Source organism: Ranitomeya variabilis, chromosome 1, assembly GCF_051348905.1.
Source record: "Ranitomeya variabilis isolate aRanVar5 chromosome 1, aRanVar5.hap1, whole genome shotgun sequence".
NCBI classification, from domain to species: domain Eukaryota; kingdom Metazoa; phylum Chordata; class Amphibia; order Anura; family Dendrobatidae; genus Ranitomeya; species Ranitomeya variabilis.
In genome coordinates, this window is record NC_135232.1 from 964,155,483 (window position 1) to 964,179,275 (window position 23,793).

A 23,793-nucleotide genomic window follows, 5' to 3' on the forward strand; every position below is an offset into this window, starting at 1 on the left:
AATCTCGAGTAAGGAGTATATTCACTCATCACTAGTAATGAATAATCATGTGTCTCCACTCCCATAAGCGGGGAGGAGTGAATATTCACTACCTTAATGAGTGGTGACATGTGATCGCTCGGCAGGAAGAGCTGCTGGCGCCAGAACGAGATGCAATGAGTTCGCGCAGGGAAGGTAAGTAGAATTTTTCTTTTTTTTATAGGAGCCATGCATGCAAGGACGGAGATGAGGAGCCATGCATACAGGGACGGGGGAGAAACGCATACAAGGACAATGCATACCTGGCTTAGGCTACATTCACATTTGCGTTGTGCGCCGCTGGGTCGGCGACGCAACGCACAACGCAAACAAAAACGCAACAAAACGCACGCTAAAACGCTGCATTTTGCGACGCATGTGCAGCGCCCCAGAGTCCTGGTCGTTGCAGTACTGTGGCTCCGCCACTATGGGGAGCTATGGTACGTCTGATTGCACTAAAGGAGTTTCTCTGACCAGGTAACACCTCACTACACTTCACACTCCGGCCACCAGGGGGGGTGGTCCTATCTAGTAGGCCACTCCTCACACTCTGGTAAAACTGGGGGTTGGACAGGAAGACAGGGAGAAGTAGCTGGGAAGAGATAGTGAGAGGACCTGTCAGGGATGGGATCCTGGCAGACTCCTCAGAGCAGAACTAACCAGTGCACAACGGGAATACAGTAAAGAGGAATTAGGACCAGAAGGAGTCGTGCTGTTAGACCGAGGCAACATCCTTCTGAGGCGCAAACAGTCGGTGGCCGGAACGCCGAGCAAGTAAGAGACTTTAAGTACTACTGCAAACCACGGCAGGACAGCCAATTAAAGGTTGGCTGTCTCACTTAACACCTAAGCAGACAACGGAGGCAGCTGTGGGAGAGGGGCGACTCTAGGGTCCCGGAAGAACTCCAGGCCTACCCCGTCATACGGGTGCGTCCTACCATATCATCTGGGGGACGGAGAGAACGAACATCAGAGACAGACACAGCAGTTGTGAGGACTATCCCGGGAGCTCAGCAGGGAAGGACTACAACACAGAGCGCTAGAAGGTAGACACTGATTCCCACCTGTAAAGAGAACTCCAGATGTGCCTTTGGACCGGCCGGTCTCAGACAGCCCTGTTGACAGCGCTCTGGACTGAGGACTCTAAAACCTTCAGTAAAGAGGTAAAGAGACTGCAACCTGGTGTCCTCATTATTTACCACTACAGCACCACCACTACCATCATCCATCATATCTATCACTGTACGCCCCTCAGCAGGGTCACGGACCGGGCCTAGCCACCGTGACCACCCCAGAGCAGAGACTCAGAGGCCCGGTACCGGGTACCCCTCGGCCCTGCGGCAGTGGGGGCGCTACACATGCGTCCTTTTTTGCCGAAAGTTGGACGCAAAAAAAATGCAACTTGTTGCGTTCTCTGCGCCCAACGCTTGCGGCCATGCGTCGCAAAACGCAGCACAACGCATGTCCATGCGCCCCCATGTTAAATATAGGGGCGCATGATGCATGCGGCGACGCTGCGGCGCCCGACGCTGCGGCGCCGAACGCTAATGTGAACGTAGACTTATACTCGAGTCACTAAGTTTTCCCAGTTTTTGTGGAAAGTTTTGGTGCCTCGGCTTAAACCCGGGTCCAGCGTCAGACTGGAGCACCTTGGGCCCACCAGAGAAAGTCATTCTTCGGGCCCACAATGTAGCTACATAGAAATATATACAAGACCACCAAATGTGTGGTAAAAAACGCTAATATCAGGGTATAATATAACATAGTACATGTCTTAATTATGTAGCAGGGGTTGGGGTAGCCCCCTCATAGAATATAATGTATCCCCCTCATAGTATATAAAGTATCCCCCTCGTATAATATAATGTATCCCCTCATAGTATATAAAGTAGCCCCCGCATATAGTATAATGTAGCCCCCCTCACAGAACATAATGCAGCCCTCATATAGAACATAATGTAGCCCCCTCATAGAAAATAATGCAGTCCCCCATAGAATATAATGCAACCAGCCTCAGCGTATAATGCAGCCCCACATAGGGTATAATGTAGCCCCCTTAAGAGTATAGTGCAACCCCCTCATAAGGCATAATGCAGCCCCCGATAGAATATAATGTAACCAGCCTCAGTGTATAATGCAGCCCCCCCAAAGAATATAATACAGCCCCCCCACAGATAATGTAGCCACCTCAGAGTATAATGCAGCCCCCTCATAAGATACAATGCAGCCCTTTCATGGAATATAATGTAGCCCCCTCATAGCGTATCATGCTGCCCCCTCATAGGATATCATGACGCCCCCCCTCATAGGGTATCATGCTGCCCCCCCTCATAGGGTATAATGTTGCTCCCTCTCATAGGGTATCATGCTGCCACCCTCTCATAGGGTATCATGCTACTCCCTCTCATAGGATATCATGCAGCTCACTCCCCCATAGGGTATCATGCAGCTCCCCCCATAGAGTATCATGCAGCTCACTCCCCCCATAGGGTATCATGCAGCTCACTCCCCCCATAGGGTATCATGCAGCTCACTCCCCCCATAGGGTATCATGCAGCTCACTCCCCCCATAGGGTATCATGCAGCTCACTCCCCCCATAGGGTATCATGCAGCTCACTCCCCCCATAGGGTATCATGCAGCTCACTCCCCCCATAGGGTATCATGCAGCTCCCCCCATACACTGCCCCTATTGGACAAACAATCAGCAGATTTGGGTTCCAGTACCATCTCTATGCTGACGACACCCAATTATACACTTCTTCCCCTGACATCACCCCCCCACTCTAATTCAAAATACCAAGGATTGTCTGTCTGCTGTCTCTAACATCATGTCCTCCTATCTGAAACTAAATCTCTCCAAAACTGAACTACTTGTGTTTCTCCCTTCTACGAACCTGACTCTACCCAACATCGAAATTACCCTGGAAGGTTCAACCATAACTCCCAAGCAGCAAGCCCGCTGTCTTGGGGTCATATTCGACACCGAACTTTCCTTTACTCCCTATATCCGATCACTCACTCGCTCCTGTCACCTGCATCTTAAAAACATCTCCAGAATCCGACCTTTTCTCACATTTGAAACTGCTAAGACTCTTACTGTCGCTCTTATTCATTCTCGTCTGGACTACTGCAACTCTCTTCTGATCGGTCTCCCTCTTTCCAAACTTTCTCCTCTCCAATCCATCTTGAATGCGGCAGCCAGGATCATATTTCTGTCCAGCCGCTTCACCGATGCCTCCATCTTGTGCCAGTCATTACACTGGCTACCCATTCGCTACAGGGTCCAGTACAAACTCATCTCTCTCACCCACAAAGCCCTCCACTGTTTTGCACCGCCTTATATCTCCTCTCTCATCTCTGTCTATCGCCCTACACGTGCCCTCCGTTCTACAAACGACCTAAGACTAACATCCCCCATAATCCGAACCTCGCACCTCCGTCTCCAAGACTTCTCTCGTGCTGCGCCAGCTCTCTGGAATGCACTTCCCCAGACGATCAGACTGATACCTAGCCCCGACCTATTCAAGAGCGCTTTAAAAACCCATCTCTTCAAACAAGCCTACCACATCAACTACTCAGTAAACTAACTTTGCCCTGTTCCCTCCTTCCAAATATTACTCTGAATCTGCACCCTACTATTCATCTGTCTCCATACCCTCCATGCACATAACTGCACTTGATACTTGACTATTGCACTTAAACACACGGGCTGATGACCGGATCATGCAGCTTTTATATGAAAATCCCTATTTATTATAATTTCCAGACCAGAAATAACGAGCACTTTTCACCTATTGTGTCCCCCCCACTTCCTTGTAGATTGTAAGCTTGCGAGCAGGGACCTCACTCCTAATGTCACTGTTTAAATTTTAAAAATGTCTTAACTTGTACTGAATTTATTGTCTGTACATGTCCCCGCTTAATTGTAAAGTGCTGCGGAATATGTTGGCGCTATATAAATAAAAATTATTATTATTATAGGGTATCATGCAGCTCACCCCCATAGGGTATCGTGCAGCTCACTCCCTCCACAGGGTATCATACAGCTCACCCCCCATAGGGTATCATGCAGCTCACTCCCCCATAGGGTATCATGCAGCTCACTCCCCCCATAGGGTATCATGCAGCTCACTCCCCCATAGGGTATCATGCAGCTCACTCCCCCATAGGGTATCATGCAGCTCACCCCCCCATAGGGTATCATGCAGCTCACTCCCCCCACAGGGTATCATGCAGCTCACCCCCCATAGGGTATCATGCAGCTCACTCCCCCATAGGGTATCATGCAGCTCACTCCCCCCATAGTGTATCATGCAGCTCACTCCCCCCATAGGGTATCATGCAGCTCCCGCCATAGGGTATCATGCAGCTCCCGCCATAGGGTATCATGCAGCTCACTCCCCCCATAGGGAATCATGCAGCTCACTCCCCCCATAGGGTATCATGCAGCTCCCCCCATAGGGTATCATGCAGCTCACCCCCATAAGGTATCGTGCAGCTCAATCCCCCCACAGGGTATCATGCAGCTCACCCCCCATAGGGTATCATGCAGCTCACTCTCCCCCATAGGGTATCATGCAGCTCACTCCCCCCATAGGGCATCATGCAGCTCACTCCCCCCCATAGGGTATCATGCAGCTCACTCCCCCCATAGGGTATCATGCAGCTCACTCCCCCCATAGGGTATCATGCAGCTCCCCCCATAGGGTATCATGCAGCTCACTCCCCCCACAGGGTATCATGCAGCTCACTCTCCCCCATAGGGTATCATGCAACTCACTCTCCCCCATAGGGTATCATGCAGCTCACTCCCCCATAGGGCATCATGCAGCTCACTCCCCCCATAGGGTATCATGCAGCACACCCCCCATAGGGTATCATGCAGCTCACTCCCCCCATAGGGCACCATGCAGCTCACACCACCCCATAGGGCATCCTGCAGCTCACCTCCCCATGAGGTATCATGCAGCTCACCCACCCCATAGGGTATGCAATGAAATGACGTCATCACGCACCCGCTGTGTGTCAGAGGCGAGGGGAATGACGGTAGAGGGAGCGTCATCTGACGCTCTCTACTCCATTAACGGACGCTGGGGCGGCGCTGGTGCCGGGACCTCTGGCTTACGGCCCCATAGCGGCCACGTGGGCTGGGGGCCCCTGAGGGAGCGTGGGCCCTGGTCTGTGAGTCCCGATAGTGGGAGCATGCAGCAAACACTGCCCGCTATTAAAGTGAAATGAAGTCACTCCTCTCTACGTCTATGTGGGGTGTGGGGAAGCATGAATATTAATTTCACTTTAGCAGCAGGAACAGGCTTAGGCTTCCTGTCACCCGCTACTGCTCCGCTGGCACCGGGGACCCCATAGCAGCTGCGTGGTGTGCCACTATTAGCGACACCCCACTGGCTGGGGGCCCCTGGAGCAGCGGGGGCCTTAGGCAGCTGCTGGCCCTGTATGCCAGCAGGAGTCAGGGCCTGGGCCCACCGGAGAATCCTCCGGTTCTTCGGTGGCCCAGTCCGACCCTGCTCGGGTCAGCTTATGCTCGAGTATATACGGTATGTAAACAAATATATACACATATACACACACACATATATGCTTATGTCATGTCAAGGAAATCTTTCTTTATACAATCCACTAGAAAGCACATCAAGTTCTAGCTCTCTTGCGCCTGCTAATGTTGTGTTTGCTATTATGCTATCATGTTTTCTGGTATGGTCAGGGTGGTGGAGCCATAGAACAAATTAGTAATAGCAAGAGGAATTTTTTGTCACTACCTGTACATGTAATTACTTGAGTGATTGGAGTGATTGTAGTCACCCAGGTAAGACGTCAAATGATTTCTAAACAATCTGGAATGCTATGGCATGCAAAATGAACAGGGTATATTCACACATTGCGCTTTTGCAGTTTTTTTCTGTACACAAACCAGGATAGTTGCAGTAAAAATGCTGCGTGCAACTTACAAGTTTTTACTTGTTTTTTCCCCATTACCATAATTTGAATGAGTAAAAAATGCAGAAAGAATTGACATGCTGTGGAATAAAAAAAAAAAATTGCTAACAGCTCAAAGCTCAAGGAAAGAAAACTACGCTATGATTGAGATTTTTTAAATATAAGTCACTTTGTTGGTACTGCAAAACATTATTATAATTATTATTGTAAAACACAGGATTTTTGGTACAGAAAAACGTACTTAAAAGAACTCTGCAAAAAGGCTACATGTGAACATACCCATAAGGGTACCTGCAAGGAAAAAAATTAATAAAGGGGCTTACAGGGGAAGGTTAATGTAGCAGATTAAAACAAAAAAAGCTGAATACTATAAAATATTTTAATATGTTATTGCAACAGTTATTGAGGAAAAATGTATTTTTGATTACGTTAATATTTAATGGCATGAATGTTTACTATGAATCGGTTTATGGGGTAAAAGAAATGAATAGTGAAGCTATCCATAAAAATGGCTTAAACCATATTTTATATTACGGTATATTGGTAAGGCCACACTACAAATAACTGAAAAGGTTAGCAAAAGAATCTATATACGACATATAACAAAAAAAAAAAAATAAAAAAAAAATAAAAAAATAATAAATATAAATATATATATATATATATATATATATATATATATATATATATATATATATATATATATATATTTGCTCCAGCAAAGTATTATTTAGGCTGGAAAATATGTAAAAACCAAGAAGGTGCTTAAGTTTGTGAGCTAGAACTGACAGCCTGCCTTTCATCACATGCGAGTTATCAAGTAGCAGTGGGGATACATATGTACTAACATGTCTGATACTCCCCGTCTTAAGGTTAATATGCTTTATAAGAGATGAAAGTGAGACTACACTGCAGACATGAGTTATACAAAAGAAACTGATATGTTTATGCGCCAGGAAAATGAAAGTAGCTGCAACATCAATACTCCTTCATTCCACTTTGTTCAGCATCAAATTCTTTAGTAAGTAAATGTTCTCTTCTCTGCGGGTGCCATCAAGCTTGTTATTTTCCAGAACCGCCTGCACTGATTTACATCTTGACTAACGTTACATAAAAAGAGCTTCTTCGTGACATTGGTTTGTCCCTGCTCTATTTTTCCAGCATCTGTGTCTTTCTCCAGTGACAGATAACTGCGATTGTCAGACTTTCAATGCTCAGAGATTTGGTAAAAACGTTGCATTGTGAATACTCATTAATAGAAATGAAACAAGCATAATAAAAGCCTGTTGGTTATTCCAAAGCATAAAAAGATGTAAATACTATACATGATCATTCATTATTACACTACAAATGTAACCACTTACATCACTGCAACATAAATATTAATTACAGTGAAATCCCCCTGATGATGCTTGGTGCGAAACATGAGCGGGGTACATTTTCTAAAGGTGAGCAGGTACCATTACCTCCGTTTATACCCTTTATGCTGGTTACATTCCTCCACTCTTCAAGATCTTCCGTCTTTCTTATTTTGTATTTTCCTATCTACTGTTACCTGTGGGTTAGTGAATATCGCTGAGAGCCCATCAATAGTGCAATGAGACCATATGGTTTATGTTTAGTTCCCAATGCTTTCAATTTCATGCACAGTCTCTGCATTTGCCATCTTTTTGCATGACCATGTACACAGCTGTTACTACGGTATATTGTTTTTGACATCGCTTATTTGATTTTTTACGTTCAATTTTTTTTTTTTTTTGACTTTTACTATTACTATTGTCAAATCCTGCCTATTTTTTTTTTTTTTTGTATATTTCATTACCATGACACACAAATCCTAAGAAAATTATATCGGTTTTAGTCACCGAAAACATCTAACCCATAACTCAAAGAATTAGATGCGTAAAGGACTATTACTAGTGTGCCCCGTGACCGGAGATAGGGTGTATAGGGACAGGCAGGGAAGGAACTGTTAACCCATTTCCTGCTACCCTGAGTCCCAAATGGAGGAGTACAGGATATGTAAAATATAAATATTTAAGACCAATGAATGCCGTATATGAAAAATGTAAGTTACGGTAAATATTTTCTCTTGTATTCTATAACAAAAATAAAAAAAATGTAAAACTGAAAAAAACCCCACAAGTTAAACACATGCACATAAGTACATTTTTTTAAACTTCAGCATTTTCTTTTTGCAGAACAGACGCTGTAAATTCACATTCAATAAGTGGCAATGCAATTTTTTGTCTTAGCCAGCAAACAGAGCTTTCCTGCTGTTCGCTTCCTATTATCAGGGGACTCGCTGATAGGGAAGCCTAGCAAACGCTATGATAATGAACTGAGGCTCATCCATTTCCATCCCCTGCACATCGGTCAGAACACACACTATAAGTCACAGAAAGACCGCTTTCTACTTCTGAGGAGGATAAACCATATCTCATTGCCCATCATCTTGACTCCTCACACAAGGGAAGCGCAGACACTGACAGACAGGGATGAGACGATACGTCACGTGCTCATACAGACCCTAATGTACCGGACGCATATCTATTCATCTCTATAATAACATTTTCACACATCCGCAGCATTTTCTCCTTTGTCAATGTAAAGAAAAAAAAATAGTAACAGATAATATAAGGCTATAGGAATAAAATGTAATATAAAAATACTCACACAAAAAGGTGAGGCTCAATTTATGAAGCATGCAAGGCAGCTCCATAGAGAAGGCAAAAAAAAAAAAAAGTAAAAAGGATTGATTTTGACAATAAAGCCCTGGCACCAAGGTTTTATTTCTCTGCACGGAGAGGAACCTTACTGTTATTATGAAAATTTCCCTAGGAGAAAAAAATGCCGCTCTAGCACATTACCGACCGCCAATTCATCATAACAGGGCCTCGCTCCTGCTCATCAACAAGTCTGAGTGATGAAAAGATCCAATATTATCCTGACAGTGCTTCATGCGCCATTCTCAATCACACATTATTACGGCATCCATATTAATTTTCGGTGACACACGTCCTAGGCCTGTTCAAATTAGGCAAGCCAACGAGGGGGAGTTGATGAAATACCAGCATAGCCACAGCTCATTGCATTCCAATTTGCATGCAAATGGTTTATCAGGAGAATTCCATTCCAGGCAACTGGCAAGTGAAAAACAACAGTAATCTACACTTCAGGGCTACCATACAGAGCTTAATGAATCGCGGAGAGGGGAGAAAGTGACAGACCTATGAGAGGATCGATCTCCACCGGCAGCTGGTACGGCTGGTCCTGCACAGCAGCTTGATGGGCTAAAGGAAGGGGAAAAACGGTTTAGTTCATGGAATAAACACAAAAAGTATGTGTATATATAAATATTTAGAACGGAGAGTCCTCAGTGGTTGATACCTTTTAATGGCTAACTGAAAAGATGGTAACAAATTGCAAGCTTTCGAGACTACGCAGGTCTCTTCATCAGGCAAGCTTGCAATTTGTTTCCATCTTTTCAGTTAGCCATTAAAAGGTATCAACCACTGAGGACTCTCAATTCTATGTATCTGTCTATCCACTGGCTAACACTGTACCGAGATATATATATTTCCTGTGTGTATATATAAAAAGGGAAGCTCCATAGTGAGCAATGAAGTGAGCAAGCACTGTTCAAGGTAGAAAAAAAAATAATGCAACAAACAAGAGCAAGCATTGTGCTTGAAAAAGGCTTCAGTAAGTGTTGAAATGTCACACCTAGGCCTCATTCAGAAGCCTGTTTTTCACTTACAAGTACTATCCACTTTCCGTTTTTACCCATATCCTGTATGGAAATCACCCATAAAAGTCTATGGGTCTGCATCAGGAACCATCTGTGATTAACATTGCAATAAATAGGAAAAGCTTGGAAATTCTAGAGTTAATGTTCCGTATGTAAAAAATCACTGATGGTAAAAACTGACACTGACCAAACACTGATACTAGGATCTAAAATGTGGAGGACACCAGAACCGCTTTTTAGCGTATGTGAAAAATCACTGACATGTAAATGAGGCCTAAATGGTAAATAAAACGACATATAGATAGATAGATAGATAGATAGATAGATAGATAGGATAGAAAAAGAGGAACAGCAACAGAAATAATACCTTAAAGCGTGCACGCTTCCCTGACCAGCATTCCAATGGTTTTTCAAGCAGTGAACAAAAAGGGAAACAGCACAAAAAGATGTAAAAAAAAGAGGACTTTAAAGTCCTCTTTTTTACATCTTTTTGTGCAGTTTCCCTTTTTTGTTCAAAATATATATATATCACTGTAGAAAAGTTTTAGGCAGGTGATGATGAAATGCTGCAAAGCTTGAATGCTTAAAAGATGGAAGTGTTACTAGTATAATGTTACCAAAAGTTCTAGGTACACTGCAGTTTTGGAAGAAACTAGGGAAGAAACTCGGCCGTGGATATTGTTCCCCAACAAGACTTCTGCAGCACCACAAATTCTGTCGTTTAGCTTTGGCTCTTCCCACTTGCACTGGTGTGTTGGCAAGTGGGGTAATAGCTTTGGGGTTGAGGTCAGCTGTTTTACAGTATGTCTAATGGATGCACCTTTCCTGGGGAGCCGACGGGCTGCTATTTTTATGCTGGGGAGGGCCAATATCCACGACCCCTTCCAGTCAGAGAATTCCAGCCCCCAGCTGTCTGCTTCTGCTTGGCTGTTATCAAAATGGGGTTACCGCATGAAGTTTTTTGTCTTATTATTTATTTAAATAATTATCAAAAATGGAGGTCCCCATGTTTTTTTTTTAACACCCAAAATAAAGTTGACAGCTGAAGGCTGCAGCCCACAGCTGTCAGCTTCAACTGTGCTGGCTATCAAGAATAGAGGGATCACACGTCTTTTTTTTTTTTATACAGTGGGCCGCCAGCCAATCACAGCCATGAGAATACTTGACATGGCTGTGATGTGTGTTGCGACCGGAAGTTCCCACACAGTAAAAGCTTGTTGATTGGCTAAACTGTAGCCTTTCAACATGCTTTGTTCGGTCTACCGAATCCGGACAGGTGTCCGGTGCGTAACCCGAACTTTACCATTTGGGTTCGCCCATCCCTAAAGAAGACCAACCTACTCTATACAAGTTTAGCTAGGTCCCAAGTTCCTTCAAAAACGGTTTCAAGTGCACATATCCAGTATGGACATTTATATATAAATATGAAAATTTGTATGTGGTGACTTCATTTAATGCTTGAACAACAGTTTTTCAATATGTTTAAACCGGACAACAACTTTAAACGTTTTTTCTGAACTTTGATATTGAATTGACGGTCCATACTCAGGATAATGATCAGTTTCAGATTGGTCAGGCCCAACCAATGGTAGCCCCAATGATCAGTAGACTGAACAGGCTGTAGCACTCCATTGATTGCAGAGTCCTTATAAAGAGAGACTGGCAATGGACTCATGTTGCATGAACTGCGGGCAGCATGAATCACTGCCCGACTCTGAAGCTGCGGCTAGGTAAGTTTTACTCTAAAATGCTGAAGCTTTTCAGAGAACATAGTTTAATAAGTTGGCTGGAAACTACAGGGAGAGTCCAGACTAGTTGAGTGTGGTCCCTGGATGGCTTCTCCCTCGATTCTCTCCCATCTGTGTACATGGAGATAGACATGTAAGTCACCAGGAGCAGGCAGTGAGCAGGAGGCCCGGAGCCGCACTAGTCAGGTTTCTCTCTGTAGTTCCCAGCCAGCTTTTCAGACTAGGTTTTCTCAAACACAGCGGTGCTTCAGAGTAAAACATACCTGGCTGAAATCTCGCATCCATACTTTGATTCTTGCAGCTCACTCAGCATGAATCTAATGAAAGGGTCCCTATAACTGTATCAGGCACAGCTCCGTATATCTTGTAGTGGCGGAAACTGGTTACTGCAGTTCAATCTGTTCACGCAATTGAAGGGGCAGTCCAGAAGATAGGTATTGTTTGCTGCTCCTTGTATCAATGATTCGCGCACTACCTTCCCAAACCCTGTACCAGGCCGGAGCTTTCCTTTAAATAGACTGTCCCGAAGCTATGAAGGCTCAAGTTCAAACACTCAGGAAGCGCCTCTCTAAAGTGAAATTGTAGCGGTTTCTGCAGGTCTTAAATTATTTTTGGATTCAAATCTAGGATCAGTTAAAAAAAAAAAAAAGAATAGATAGTATAGAGGAAAGACTAGTATGTTTCTGGCTGGATCCATTTCTGGCTTTGGCTAAAAACAAATTGCAATACACAAGTATTCAAAACTGCATGAAAACCAGATACATTGGAACATACTGTTAAGATGTCCCTTATACTGTATAAAATACTGGAAAATGTATCTTTGACCTGTACTCACCAGGAAGACTGTGCCACTTGTTCACTGCGAATAGCCTGTTAGCAGTGACCGTAATGACCGCGGGACTGGTCAACCCAGGCTGCGTATTCGCTGCAACGTGAGTGACGGGCGAGTTGGAGGGAAACTTCAGAACCATAATGACATCGTGCTGAGCCTGGTCTGTGAACATCAGTGGAGTCTGCAGGAGGAGATACTGTTGAGTGGGCACAACAACAACCCAGACAAGTGGGGGAAGGGAACAAGAGTATGAAGACAAATCAAAGGACACGAGGAAGGGAAACAGGACAAGAAAAGGAAGACCTGATTATAATAGAAAAGCATACAGCTGAAAGAAAATACAAAGCACACCACACTAAGGCCAATAAGGGGAAGGCCTATATTAATAGGACTTCACAAACATGAGTCTTCATGCCGATATCTCTTATGTGCAGTATTATCATATCAATATATCATAATTCTGTATGTGCAGTTTAGAAATTCACATGGTTTGGTAAGGTGCAGTTATAAAGCCCCAGGTAGATGGATATTAATATCGAAAAGCAATATTAATATAATGTTTCAAAGAGCTGAAACGTGCCAGAGCTGCTATTACAGGAGGGTTCTAGTTCATTACAAAACCCACTATGATGTACATATACCCTAAATGGGAATAGGAACAGTCTGTCTTCATAAGACAACTCCTTTAAATGAATGGCTGCCAACCATGTGGCTCATACACAGGCTGGGTGTGCCCGAGTAGGAGTAGTTCTTACATAGTCACGCTGTATTACGTCTCAAAAAAATGGTGTCCTGGGATAAGGTCCCCGCTCTACGAAGTCAACGCACCCTATAGGATGCGAACATGGGCTGCAGTCAGACAAGCAGCAATATAGATACTGTGGAGTATAAGATAACAAATCACATAGAAGATATCTGTGATTTGTTATTTCATACTCCATCAGATTGTAGCCTTTCCTTAGGGCTAATACAACCGTGGCATTTTGTAAAAGGTTCTTGCCATCTAATTGTAGAGACAGAGACCCTGATTCCAGCGATGTATCACTTATTGGGTTGCTTGCTTTAAGCAGGAGATCATCACTAGAGGACTAGGAAACCTGCTACAAGTTAGTAAAGTAAATTCATGAGCCTGTATAACCCCACCCCTGATTGGCAGCTTTCTGTGTACACTGTGTATAGGCAGAAAGCGGCGAATCAGTGCTGGGAGTGGGGTTAGACAGAGCTCATCATTAAGAGAACTGGTAGACCTTTAAAATGATGTTATCAAAACTGCAGCAAGCAGCTTAGTAAGTTATACATTGCTGGAATCCAGGTCTCTGCCCCTACATCATTTTGCTCTCAGAAGGGTTAACATAAACCCGTGAGAGATTCCCTTTACTGCCACCCCAAGTAGGATGTCTTGGACATTTCTTGGTAGTAAACGGGTGAATTTCAAAACGATTTGAAAAATATTTTCCTGACTTTGCCATGAACACCACCCACGTATCTAGCATAACAAAAAAATAATTAAAAAAATGCAGTAACAATAATTAAATAATAATGGGCATAAATAAAAGGCAATGCTGCGCTCTGTGATTACCTCGTCTTTTTTTATATTAAAAAGCTATTAAAACTGCATTTGCATTTTTATGATCAGCCCTTTTTAAAAAGTTATTAAGAGTACTTACAAAAACATATTGCACTATGAATCCCTGTTTGTACCCTTTGCACAAAGGTGTAAATAAAGGCCACTAATAAGCTATCCAGACACCCTTCTGAGCAAGTGGCTAAAAGCCAATCAATATTATGAGTTAATTCTCCCTGGATGCTCATTCAATTAAAGGTGTCAGTAATGCCTCATCTGATGTGGCCTCAATTAAATCCAGCTATCTGATAGTGTGAAGGCACAAGGGGATTCAACAACAGCAGCGGCAGCAGCAGACAAATAGGCGGCCTTCATGGGGCTGCTAATTACTACACCTGGCGTATATTATGGCTGCTGCACTTAACACAGCACAAGATGGCTCTTATTTCTGCTGTGGGAAGAAGAATGTGCTCACAATAGCCCAGAGGAAGAGGAAATGCATTATGAGCTCATGCAAATGCCGAGCCGTTCTGTTTACCCACTTTAATGGCATTGCTATTTTATACCCTCGCCCAATTCCTTGTCTGCCATTATAACGCTCATCTCCTACGCATCAGTTTCCTTTCTATTCAGATCACACATTGTGATGGAGCAAAGTGATTGTACATGGTCTCCTTTGAATATTCGCTTTGCCTTAAATAAGATAACTGAATTTGGGGACCAAGGTCTCTAAAGGTGTATTAGAAAAAAAATAAAATTACTGTGAAATTTGTTTCATTACCTTAATTTATCTTTATACAAAAGGCAAAAAAACCCAGTAAGGCTGGTTTCACATTTGCGTTTTTTGCCGCTGCGTTTTAGCGCAAAAAAAGCATGTGTTTTTTCCCCTATATTTAACATTAAAAACGCATGCGTTTTTTTTGTATGCGTTTTGCCGCGTTTGACGACGCATGCGTCGTTTCTATGCTTGCGTTTTGTTGCAGAAATGCAACATGTAGTAATTTCTAGTGGCGTTTTTTTGCGGCAAAAAAACGTATTGCTGTCTATGTAAACGCATGCGTTTTTAAGCACATGCGTTTGGTTGCATTTTAAACGCATGCGTTTCAATAGAAAAAAACAAGAATACACACTGATAAGCCACCCCCCACCATCAAGGTGATTAAGCGATCCAACCCTAACCCTAACCCTACCCCTAGGGATCCTAACCCTACCCCTAACCCTAGGGATCCTAACCCTAACCCTACCCCTAACCCTAGCGATTTCTATTTATAGTGGGTTTTCTAGATGATTTTGATGATTGGCAGCTGTCACACACTTCTCAGCATGCGTTTCAAAAACGCAAACGCAGGAAAAAACGCATGTAAATGCGTCAAAAAGCAGCGTTTTTTTTACCGCATGAGAAAACGCATACGTCTAAAAAACGCAGCGTTTGCACGCGTTTACATGCGTTTTTTTCACCACCTGTGTTTGCGTTTTAAACGCTGCGTTTTTAAACACAAATGTGAAACTAGCCTAAGAACGTTAAAAATATCTTTATATTTCTTGTTAGTTTTGGACACAACGTTTAATAGATGGACAAAAGTAGGACAAGTTTTAGGCACAAGATATCTAAAGGCGATTCTTGACTCATCCCGTGTAAAATTATCTTCTAATGCACTTTAGGTATTTTTGGTGGCAACTATTACTTTCTAGGCTACCGTAGTTAGAGCTTTGGCCAGTGAATAAGTGTATGTTTATTCTAGGCAGCACATTTACGTTTTATACGGGATTTCCAGCAGATTCAATTTTTTGTTAAATTGATTCAGAGCCGTTAAAAAATAATAAAGATTAATAATACTAACCCTCACCAACCACCTGCAGGTCCTGTTGCAGGTTCCGGTTTTCTTGCCTCAGCCAATCACTGGCTGAGACAGATCTCTGCTGTGGTCAGTGATTGGCTGAGTGAGCATTTCCTGCGAGTTGGGGATGAGACCAGGAAATACAAACAAGCGAGAATCAGTCACCAGAAAAGAATCTGTGGAAGTTCCATGAGGGATCACTGAATTTTTTTAAACAAGTCTAAGCCATTTTACCAAGAAATGTAATCAGCTGGACACCGTCCATAAATTCTAAGGAATCACAGCAGGGCTATGGGCAGACAGGTACATTTGGATACCTGCATAAAAGTCATTTCCAGTATATTCTTCTAAATAGACACCATGAATGATAATGTGAAAATTAGTATTTGATACATTGCCGAGTTTGGAAGGTTTCCCACCTACAAAGAATGGAGAGGTCTAGTTTTTATCGTAGGTACACCAACTGTGAGAGAAATTATCTTAAAATATATATACTTATTTCAGGCAATAAAGTGCAATTTAATTAAAAATCTTACAATGTGATTTTCTGTTTTTTTGTTTTTAGATTCTGTCTCTCACAGTTGAAGTGTACCCAAGATAAAAATTACAGACCTTTTCATTTTTTGTAGGTGGAAAACGGCAGTGTAGCAAATACTTATTTTCCCCACTGTATAATAACCAGAAATTACTGCTAAAGAGTTAAACATAATAGGACAGCAATAGAAACTAATCAAAACTCAATAGGTTCAGGTTAAAATGTAAAGAAAAGTGAGAAAGTATGGCATTCTGCCAATGTGTGTAAATGTGTCATCTACTCATAATCCTCTACGCGCCACCCAGAAACTTAAGCCTGGCCATTGCGAGCCAAGAACGACATAATTGCATGTTAAATTTGTACTATTTAACCATAATATCCCCAACTTTATGTCAACCAGAAAGCTGTAAAATATCCTAAAATCATCCACTGTTCATAATACCTTTGTGCAAACCACCTTTGTAATTCTAATGGTCTATGCACTGTGTGTAAAACCAGTTCTAATTCAATGTCTATGTCCATTTAAATGCATTATATTCTTAGATTTTCTGCAGGCTAAAGCAGGCCATACTCAGTAGATGGCTATCGGCCAAGTGATGCATTGGCCGACACTCCCAAACACAGAAGCGCTCATTGGGCAGAGCGCTCCTGTGTTCTGTATGATAGAACGTCAGCTGGCTACTTATCTCACTGAGAACAAGGTCATCGGCAGTCCGAAATGGGACATGCACAATCGTCATCTTTCCCAACCATCAGTCATCCAGCACCCTCATACACATTAGACAGTTGGTCAACCTAAGTGTAATGTGTATAGGGGTCATAGTGTTAGATGATCAGTATGCTAACCGCCATTCTACATGTGGTGCCTATCCCTACTGAACATTACAAAATCCTAATAGGACACCTTAGATATATCTCTGCATGACCTAGATTTTATATTTATTGAATTCAGTGGTATTCTACAAGCAAAGTTTCAGGGAAAGAACAACTCCAACTTAAAGTACCCGAAAGAGCACCAGGTGGTGTCACATGGAGCCCTAGCAGGTCCTTAGTAAGGAGTCCACGATGCTTTACTCAATCACTTTATAGTAGATCACAACGGTGTTTGACGGACCTCAATCACTACATCGCACGGTCGCACTATAAGTTTTGGGAGTACAAGAGGCATCAAATTCATTAAGAGGCGAACGCCACTTCATGAGTTCGGTACCTCTTCTAAGTGGTGTGTACCTCCGGGTGCAACGCTAGAAATGCTACTGTGGCGTAAATGACTTGATGTTATTATCCCCTCAGTCTACTGGAGTCCTGATGTTGTCTCCACTGTTTCTACAGCAAGAATACCACAGCATTCTTGACGTCACTTATAGCAGAAAAGCAGATGGAATTGTGATCAGAACAATTAAAAAAAAAATTAAATAAAACTTTTCATTAAAGAATCAATAGACAGAGTAAAGTTTAAAACTAGCAGGGAATCTTTAGGGCTATACACACTACTTATAAAAAAAAAAATCAAGATATTCCTTAAGGTCACTAAACTGCCACATAATCTAAGTGGCTGCACTGTCTATGCATAGATTTGATATTTATTATTTTTATTAGTCACTTTAATCACACAAGACTTTCTCAATTGTCTTTACTGTTTCACATACTTTATTGAGATTCATTACTGTGGAAATCACTCGAATATCCTAATAATATACTTACCACCTGCATGGCTGAACTCCTCGGGGGATGCGGCTCTATTAACAGCTGTGATGGGGTTTGTCCAAAGCTACGAATTTGAGCTTCCACACCCTTCAAAAATAGAAGAGGAAGAGTAATAAAATAGTGTTAAATATGAAATCAAGATATGCATCAAAACCAAAATAAAATAATCAGAATTCTTGATTTTAATCATATGCAAAAGTAGACATTTATCATCTCATTGGGGGCCAAGTCCTGTACTTGGCACGGGTATGTAGGGTGAAGTCATTTTAGGAGTATAGATGTTATTTCCATAAGAAACACTGAAAAACTTCTCTGTCCCGCTATGTGATATTAAACAGAAACATGCTATGCTATAACAATCAGGAATCACACACACCAGCTGATATTGGCCCAAGTATGCACAGATAATCTATCACAATATACAGGAAATACCTCCTGAAACCACTGAACCTGTTAAAATGCAAAAATTTATTAAAATCCATAACAAATGTGTAAGATTTTTTTTTTTTTTTTTTATTATTAAGAATGGCCAAACTTGAATGCAGACATCTTTCTAGTAACCCAAGATTCAGTCCAGGTCCAGGAGGATAGAACTTAATCTGAATATGCCCCACAAGTTCAATGTCCACAGGAGCATGACTGGGCCGTGTCCCCTGCATACCGTGGAATATGTTGCTGAGCAATAGCATGGGCACATGCTAGGTAAATGGGATGCCGAAAAAATATGGTTAGGTCTTAAAAGATTCTCCTGATAGTTAATGTGGCAATTTAACTGCATGAGAAAATGGTGCTTTATAAGTATGAATTAAACTTTAATATGTTTATTCTAGTCTTTCAGGAAAATCTGGCTCCTAATAATGCCTTAGCATTCCAGTCCATCACATAGCATGTAGTTATTCAACCAACTGGGCACTGGACAACTAAACTGAGAGCGCAAAGAAACTTCCTGAAACCGTGCAAACTTTATTGCTGAATGCTCTACCATTAAATGCTCATTCAGTGGAAATATTTTTCAGACATATGAATTTACTTTTAACAGCAGCTTTCCGATAATTTGGGCAAATTTGTAGTTGAAGACTCTCACAAGGTGCTCAATCAATAGGTGTTGCCCCATTCATTCAGTGAGACAGTGACGTACTTCCCTTTAGAGGAGAGGAGGATATTGAGCTCACCAAGCCTTGCAGTAAAAAGCTGGAGGCTGAAATCAGTGTGGCGGGTGCCGGTCCCGCTGGTGAAGTTCAACCAAGTAGTGAAATTGTGAGGAGGAAAAAAAATCAACACATCCATCCAACAAGAAATATTTGATATAGTTTATTCATTGTTGGATGGATGTGCCGATTTTGTCCTCCTCACAATTTTATTCCTTTTAGATGCCCTGACTGAATGGAACAACATTTTGGCAAAGACACTTTCCATCTCCAATTTGGGGAAAAGTAGTTGTACAATTATCCTTTAGTCTAAAGGCCCCGTCTCACACAGCGACGCTGCAGCGATACAGACAACGATGCTGATCGCTGCAGCGTCGCTGTTTTGTCGCTGTGTGGTCGCTGGGGAGCTGTCACACAGACAGCTCTCTCCAGCGACCAACGATCAGGGGAACGACTTCGGCATCGTTGAAACTGTCTTCAACGATGCCGAAGTCCCCCTGCAGCACCCGGGTAACCAGGGTAAACATCGGGTTACTAAGCGCAGGGCCGCGCTTAGTAACCCGATGTTTACCATGGTTACCAAAAAAAACAAACAGTACATACTCACCATCTGTTGCCCGTCAGGTCCCTTGGCGTCTGCTTCCTGCTCTGACTGAGCCGCCGTACAGTGAGAGCAGAGCGCAGCGGTGACGTCACTGCTGTGCTCTCACTTTACGGCGGCAGTCAGAGCAGGAAGCAGACGCCAAGGGACCTGACGGACATCAGATGGTGAGTATGTACTGTTTGGTTTTTTTTACATTTACGCTGGTAACCAGGGTAAACATCGGGTTACTAAGCGCGGCCCTGCGCTTAGTAACCCGATGTTTACCCTGGTTACCAGTGAAGACATCGCTGGATCGGTGTCACACACACCGATTCAGCGATGTCAGCGGGACCTCAACGACCAAAAAAAGGTCCAGGCCATTCCGACACGACCAGCGGTCTCACAGCAGGGGCCTGGTCGCTGGTACGTGTCACACATAGCGAGATCGCTACTGAGGTCGCTGTTGCGTCACAAAACTTGTGAAGGTACCCAACACTTAGCCTAATAGTAGAATACAAAAACCCCATATTTAACTATATTTTTGAATGAAGTTTCTGCAGTTGTTTTATTGTAACAATAATTTCTTTATATTATGATTGCTCTTTACTTAATCGTAGTTGAAAGAAAAACCTGAAATCTGGGCCGAGAACAGTCCATGTTGTGGTTGATGGTTCCCTTTCCAAGTACACCGAGCTAATGATTGCACACTATGTGAAAAACACTGCACATATGGATGCAGTTAGAATAAATACATAGTTTTGTAACTTTTCCTCTGCAGACACAAAATCAAAATTGCTTTTTTTTCCCCCAAGACTGTCTGATGGAACCAGGGCCGTGAATAGAGAAATAAAAGCAGACCAACTATAATAGGAAAGGGCAAGATGCTGTGCATAGTCATTTTATAGGCAATCTAATCCATAAAAGCTTCAGGACTCCTCATATATTGAAAATAGCCATTAAACAGTAAAATCTCTAATACGAGGTACAACAATAAAATGCATAATTAACTTGCTAACTCATGACTTTTCAGCCAGAGGTGGATTACCCTGAATGCCAGGAAGGAAAAGTGTCCTCTATACCACTAGGAGGAGAGTGACAAATCTATAAAACCTACATAGATAGTGTAAGTGTGTGTCTATATATATATATATATATATATATATATATATATATATATATATATATATATATATATATATATATATATATATATATATATATATATACACACACATACATGCATATACACACACAGTACAGACCAAAAGTTTGGACACACCTCATTTGAAGATTTTTCTGTATTTTCATGACTATGAAAATTTTACATTCACCCTGAAGGCATCATAACTAATAATTAACACATGTGGAATTATATAATTAACAAAAAAAGTGTGAAACAACTGAAATTATGTCCTATATTTTAGGTTCTTCAAAGTAGCCACCTTTTGCTTTGATGACTGCTTTGCACACTCTTGGCATTCTCTTGATGAGCTTCAAGAGATAGTCACCGGGAACGGTTTTCACTTCACAGGTGTGCCCTATCAGGTCTAATAAGTGGGATTTCTTGCCTTATAAATGGGGATGGGAACATCAGTTGTGTTGTGCAGAAGTCTGGTGGATACACAGCTGATAGTCGTACTGAATAGACTGTGAGAATTTGTATTATGGCAAGAAAAAAGCAGCTAAGTAAAGAAAAACGAGTGGCCATCATTACTTTAAAGGGAACCTGTCACCTGAATTTGGCAGGACCGGTTTTCGGTCATATGGGCGAGGTTTTCGGGTGTTTGATTCACCCTTTCCTTACCCGCTGGCTGCATGCTGGCCGCAATATTGGATTGAAGTTCATGCTCTGTCCTCTGTAGTACACGCCTGCGCAAGGCAATTTTGCCTTGCACACGCGCAGTATGCTTTGCCCAACTACGGGCAAAGCCGAAAAGCCTTAGTGCGCATGCGCCGGCGCACTATGTCCCGGAAGTATTTCGCTGTGTTCCGGGACATAGTGCGCCGGCGCATGCGCACTAAATGCTTTTCGAAATCTGTTTAACCCCTTAGATGCTGCTGTCAAGAGTGACTACATCATATAAATGGATAACAGAGTGTGGGGGCTTCCTCTTTATCCCAGTTAGTGCCCTCAGATCATGATTGTGTGGTCCTGATGTTTTCCATGGCAATTCACCGCCACATAGCCTCTTTAGAGTCTGACGGCTGTTGTAACCTGTTCAGAAGTTAGCGGCATTTAGGTGGTAAAAATACACATTTTCATTTCTGTCATGTCACTGCATTAATTCCTGAAAATCACCTGAAGGGTTAATAAACTACCTGACTGCAGTTTTCAATATGTCAGGGGGTGCTGTTTTTAAAATGGTATAACTTTTGGGAGTTTCCCAATATATGAAACCCCTAAAGGCACTTCAAACATGGATGGGTCCCTAAAAAAGTAAATTTCCTTGAAAAAATGGAAAATTACTGCTACATTTTTAAACCTCCTAAAATGCTAACAAAATAAAATAATATTTTACAAATGGTGCTGATGTAAAGCAGACATGAAGGAAATGTTATTGCTTTGCTGTGTCATGACTATCTGGCTTAAAGGGATAATCAAAGTTTGAAAATTGTTAATTTTTTAACATTTTTCTCAAATTTCTGATATTTTTTATAAATAAACACAAAATATATTGACCTAATTTTACCATTATCACAAAGTATAATGTGTCACTAACTTCCATGGAACATCATATGCACTAACAGTCTGTTCCACTGACAGATACTAGTCTGCCCATAACCCCCTTTATCTGGAGTTACCTTACAGGAGCTCCTGCTCCACACACTGACTCCTCGTCAGTCCTCTCTCCCAGGGAAGCTGCCTAACTGGGATCACAGTCCTGGACAATGCCTTGCTCACTAGGCCACCAGACAGTTCCAGACCCACAGAAGGACGGTAGCTTCCCCAACACAGTAGCCATCACAGGCTCTGCAGGACCATGGCCACTCCCCGTGCTCTTCAGGAATCCAGTCCTACTCCCATGACCTTCCAACACAGAGGCCATCCAGGTCCACAGCCTCTCTGTGTGCTATTCAGGACGTCCATCCTACTCCCAGGACCGCCCAACACACAGGCCTTCAGGTCTATGGCCTCTCCATGTGCTGTTCAGGAATCCAGTCCTACTCCCAGGACATTCCAACACACAGGCATTCAGGTCCATACACTCTGACCATGTGACCAGACGTCAGTCACATTGTATCACTGCAGCCACCCCCATAGGTGGGAGGTGTGTGTGGTTAGTCTGACCCACCCAGCTCTCCGACTAACCCTGTAAGCCTCCCTTATTATAAACTGCACAAACACTTGTGGGACTACAGGTCCCAGAACAGAGCAGAGAATCTCCTCTGCGACACATACCGGCCATTCACAATGACGCCGGTCACAGTATCTTTTAATCACCACTACGCCTGCGACTGCCATGCACTTCCATGGCCTCAATACGCCTCCGTGCGTATTCTGAGAATATACAGCGCCCCCTAGCTGTAACAGGGGCCACTGCATCACAAATATATATATATATAAATATATATATATATATATATATATATATATATACATACACACACACATTAGCAATAGCCATGTATTAGCATTCATATGTATACTTACAGTAAGTACACACGGACACAAGCATAGTATGTGCATATGTACAAAGGTACCCATTGCACACGAGGCATGTATATCTGGAATTTAATCTCTCTACAGATTAAAAATTTCACGACCAAAATTGCTTTTTGGTTTTAATCCAAAGTTTTCTTTATTTTTTCATACACAATCATATATAAGGTGTTGTCTTTTTGTGAGATTGGAAGGCATAATTTTTTAGATTTAATTTTAACATACACATGACGTACATATTAACTTATTGTGGGGGAAAAAATTACATTGCAGAAATATTAAATATGTCTGTTATTTACTAGTTTGTTTATTTTTTTTTAACAGTGTAATACTAATGGAGTTGTTCTCATTGTTTTCTTTTAGTAACTTTATAGACAATTTTCAGATTTTTTTAACCCCTAATGTACTTGTGTACATACAGCTCTGGCAAAAATTAAGAGACCACCGCATCAAA

At 42.4% G+C, this 23,793-nt stretch overlaps 1 protein-coding gene across 1 annotated transcript in view; it reads right to left on the reverse strand.

Moving 5' to 3' along the window:
- Positions 1-23,793, reverse strand: part of LRBA (LPS responsive beige-like anchor protein) — a 749,089-nt gene that overhangs the window by 70,371 nt on the left and 654,925 nt on the right. Inside the window, exons 48-50 of the mRNA XM_077279308.1 lie at positions 17,945-18,034; positions 12,307-12,484; positions 9,203-9,265 (exon numbers count right to left, since the gene is read on the reverse strand). Coding sequence (XP_077135423.1) covers positions 9,203-9,265; positions 12,307-12,484; positions 17,945-18,034 — 331 coding nt within the window. The remainder of the gene's footprint in view (positions 1-9,202; positions 9,266-12,306; positions 12,485-17,944; positions 18,035-23,793) is intronic.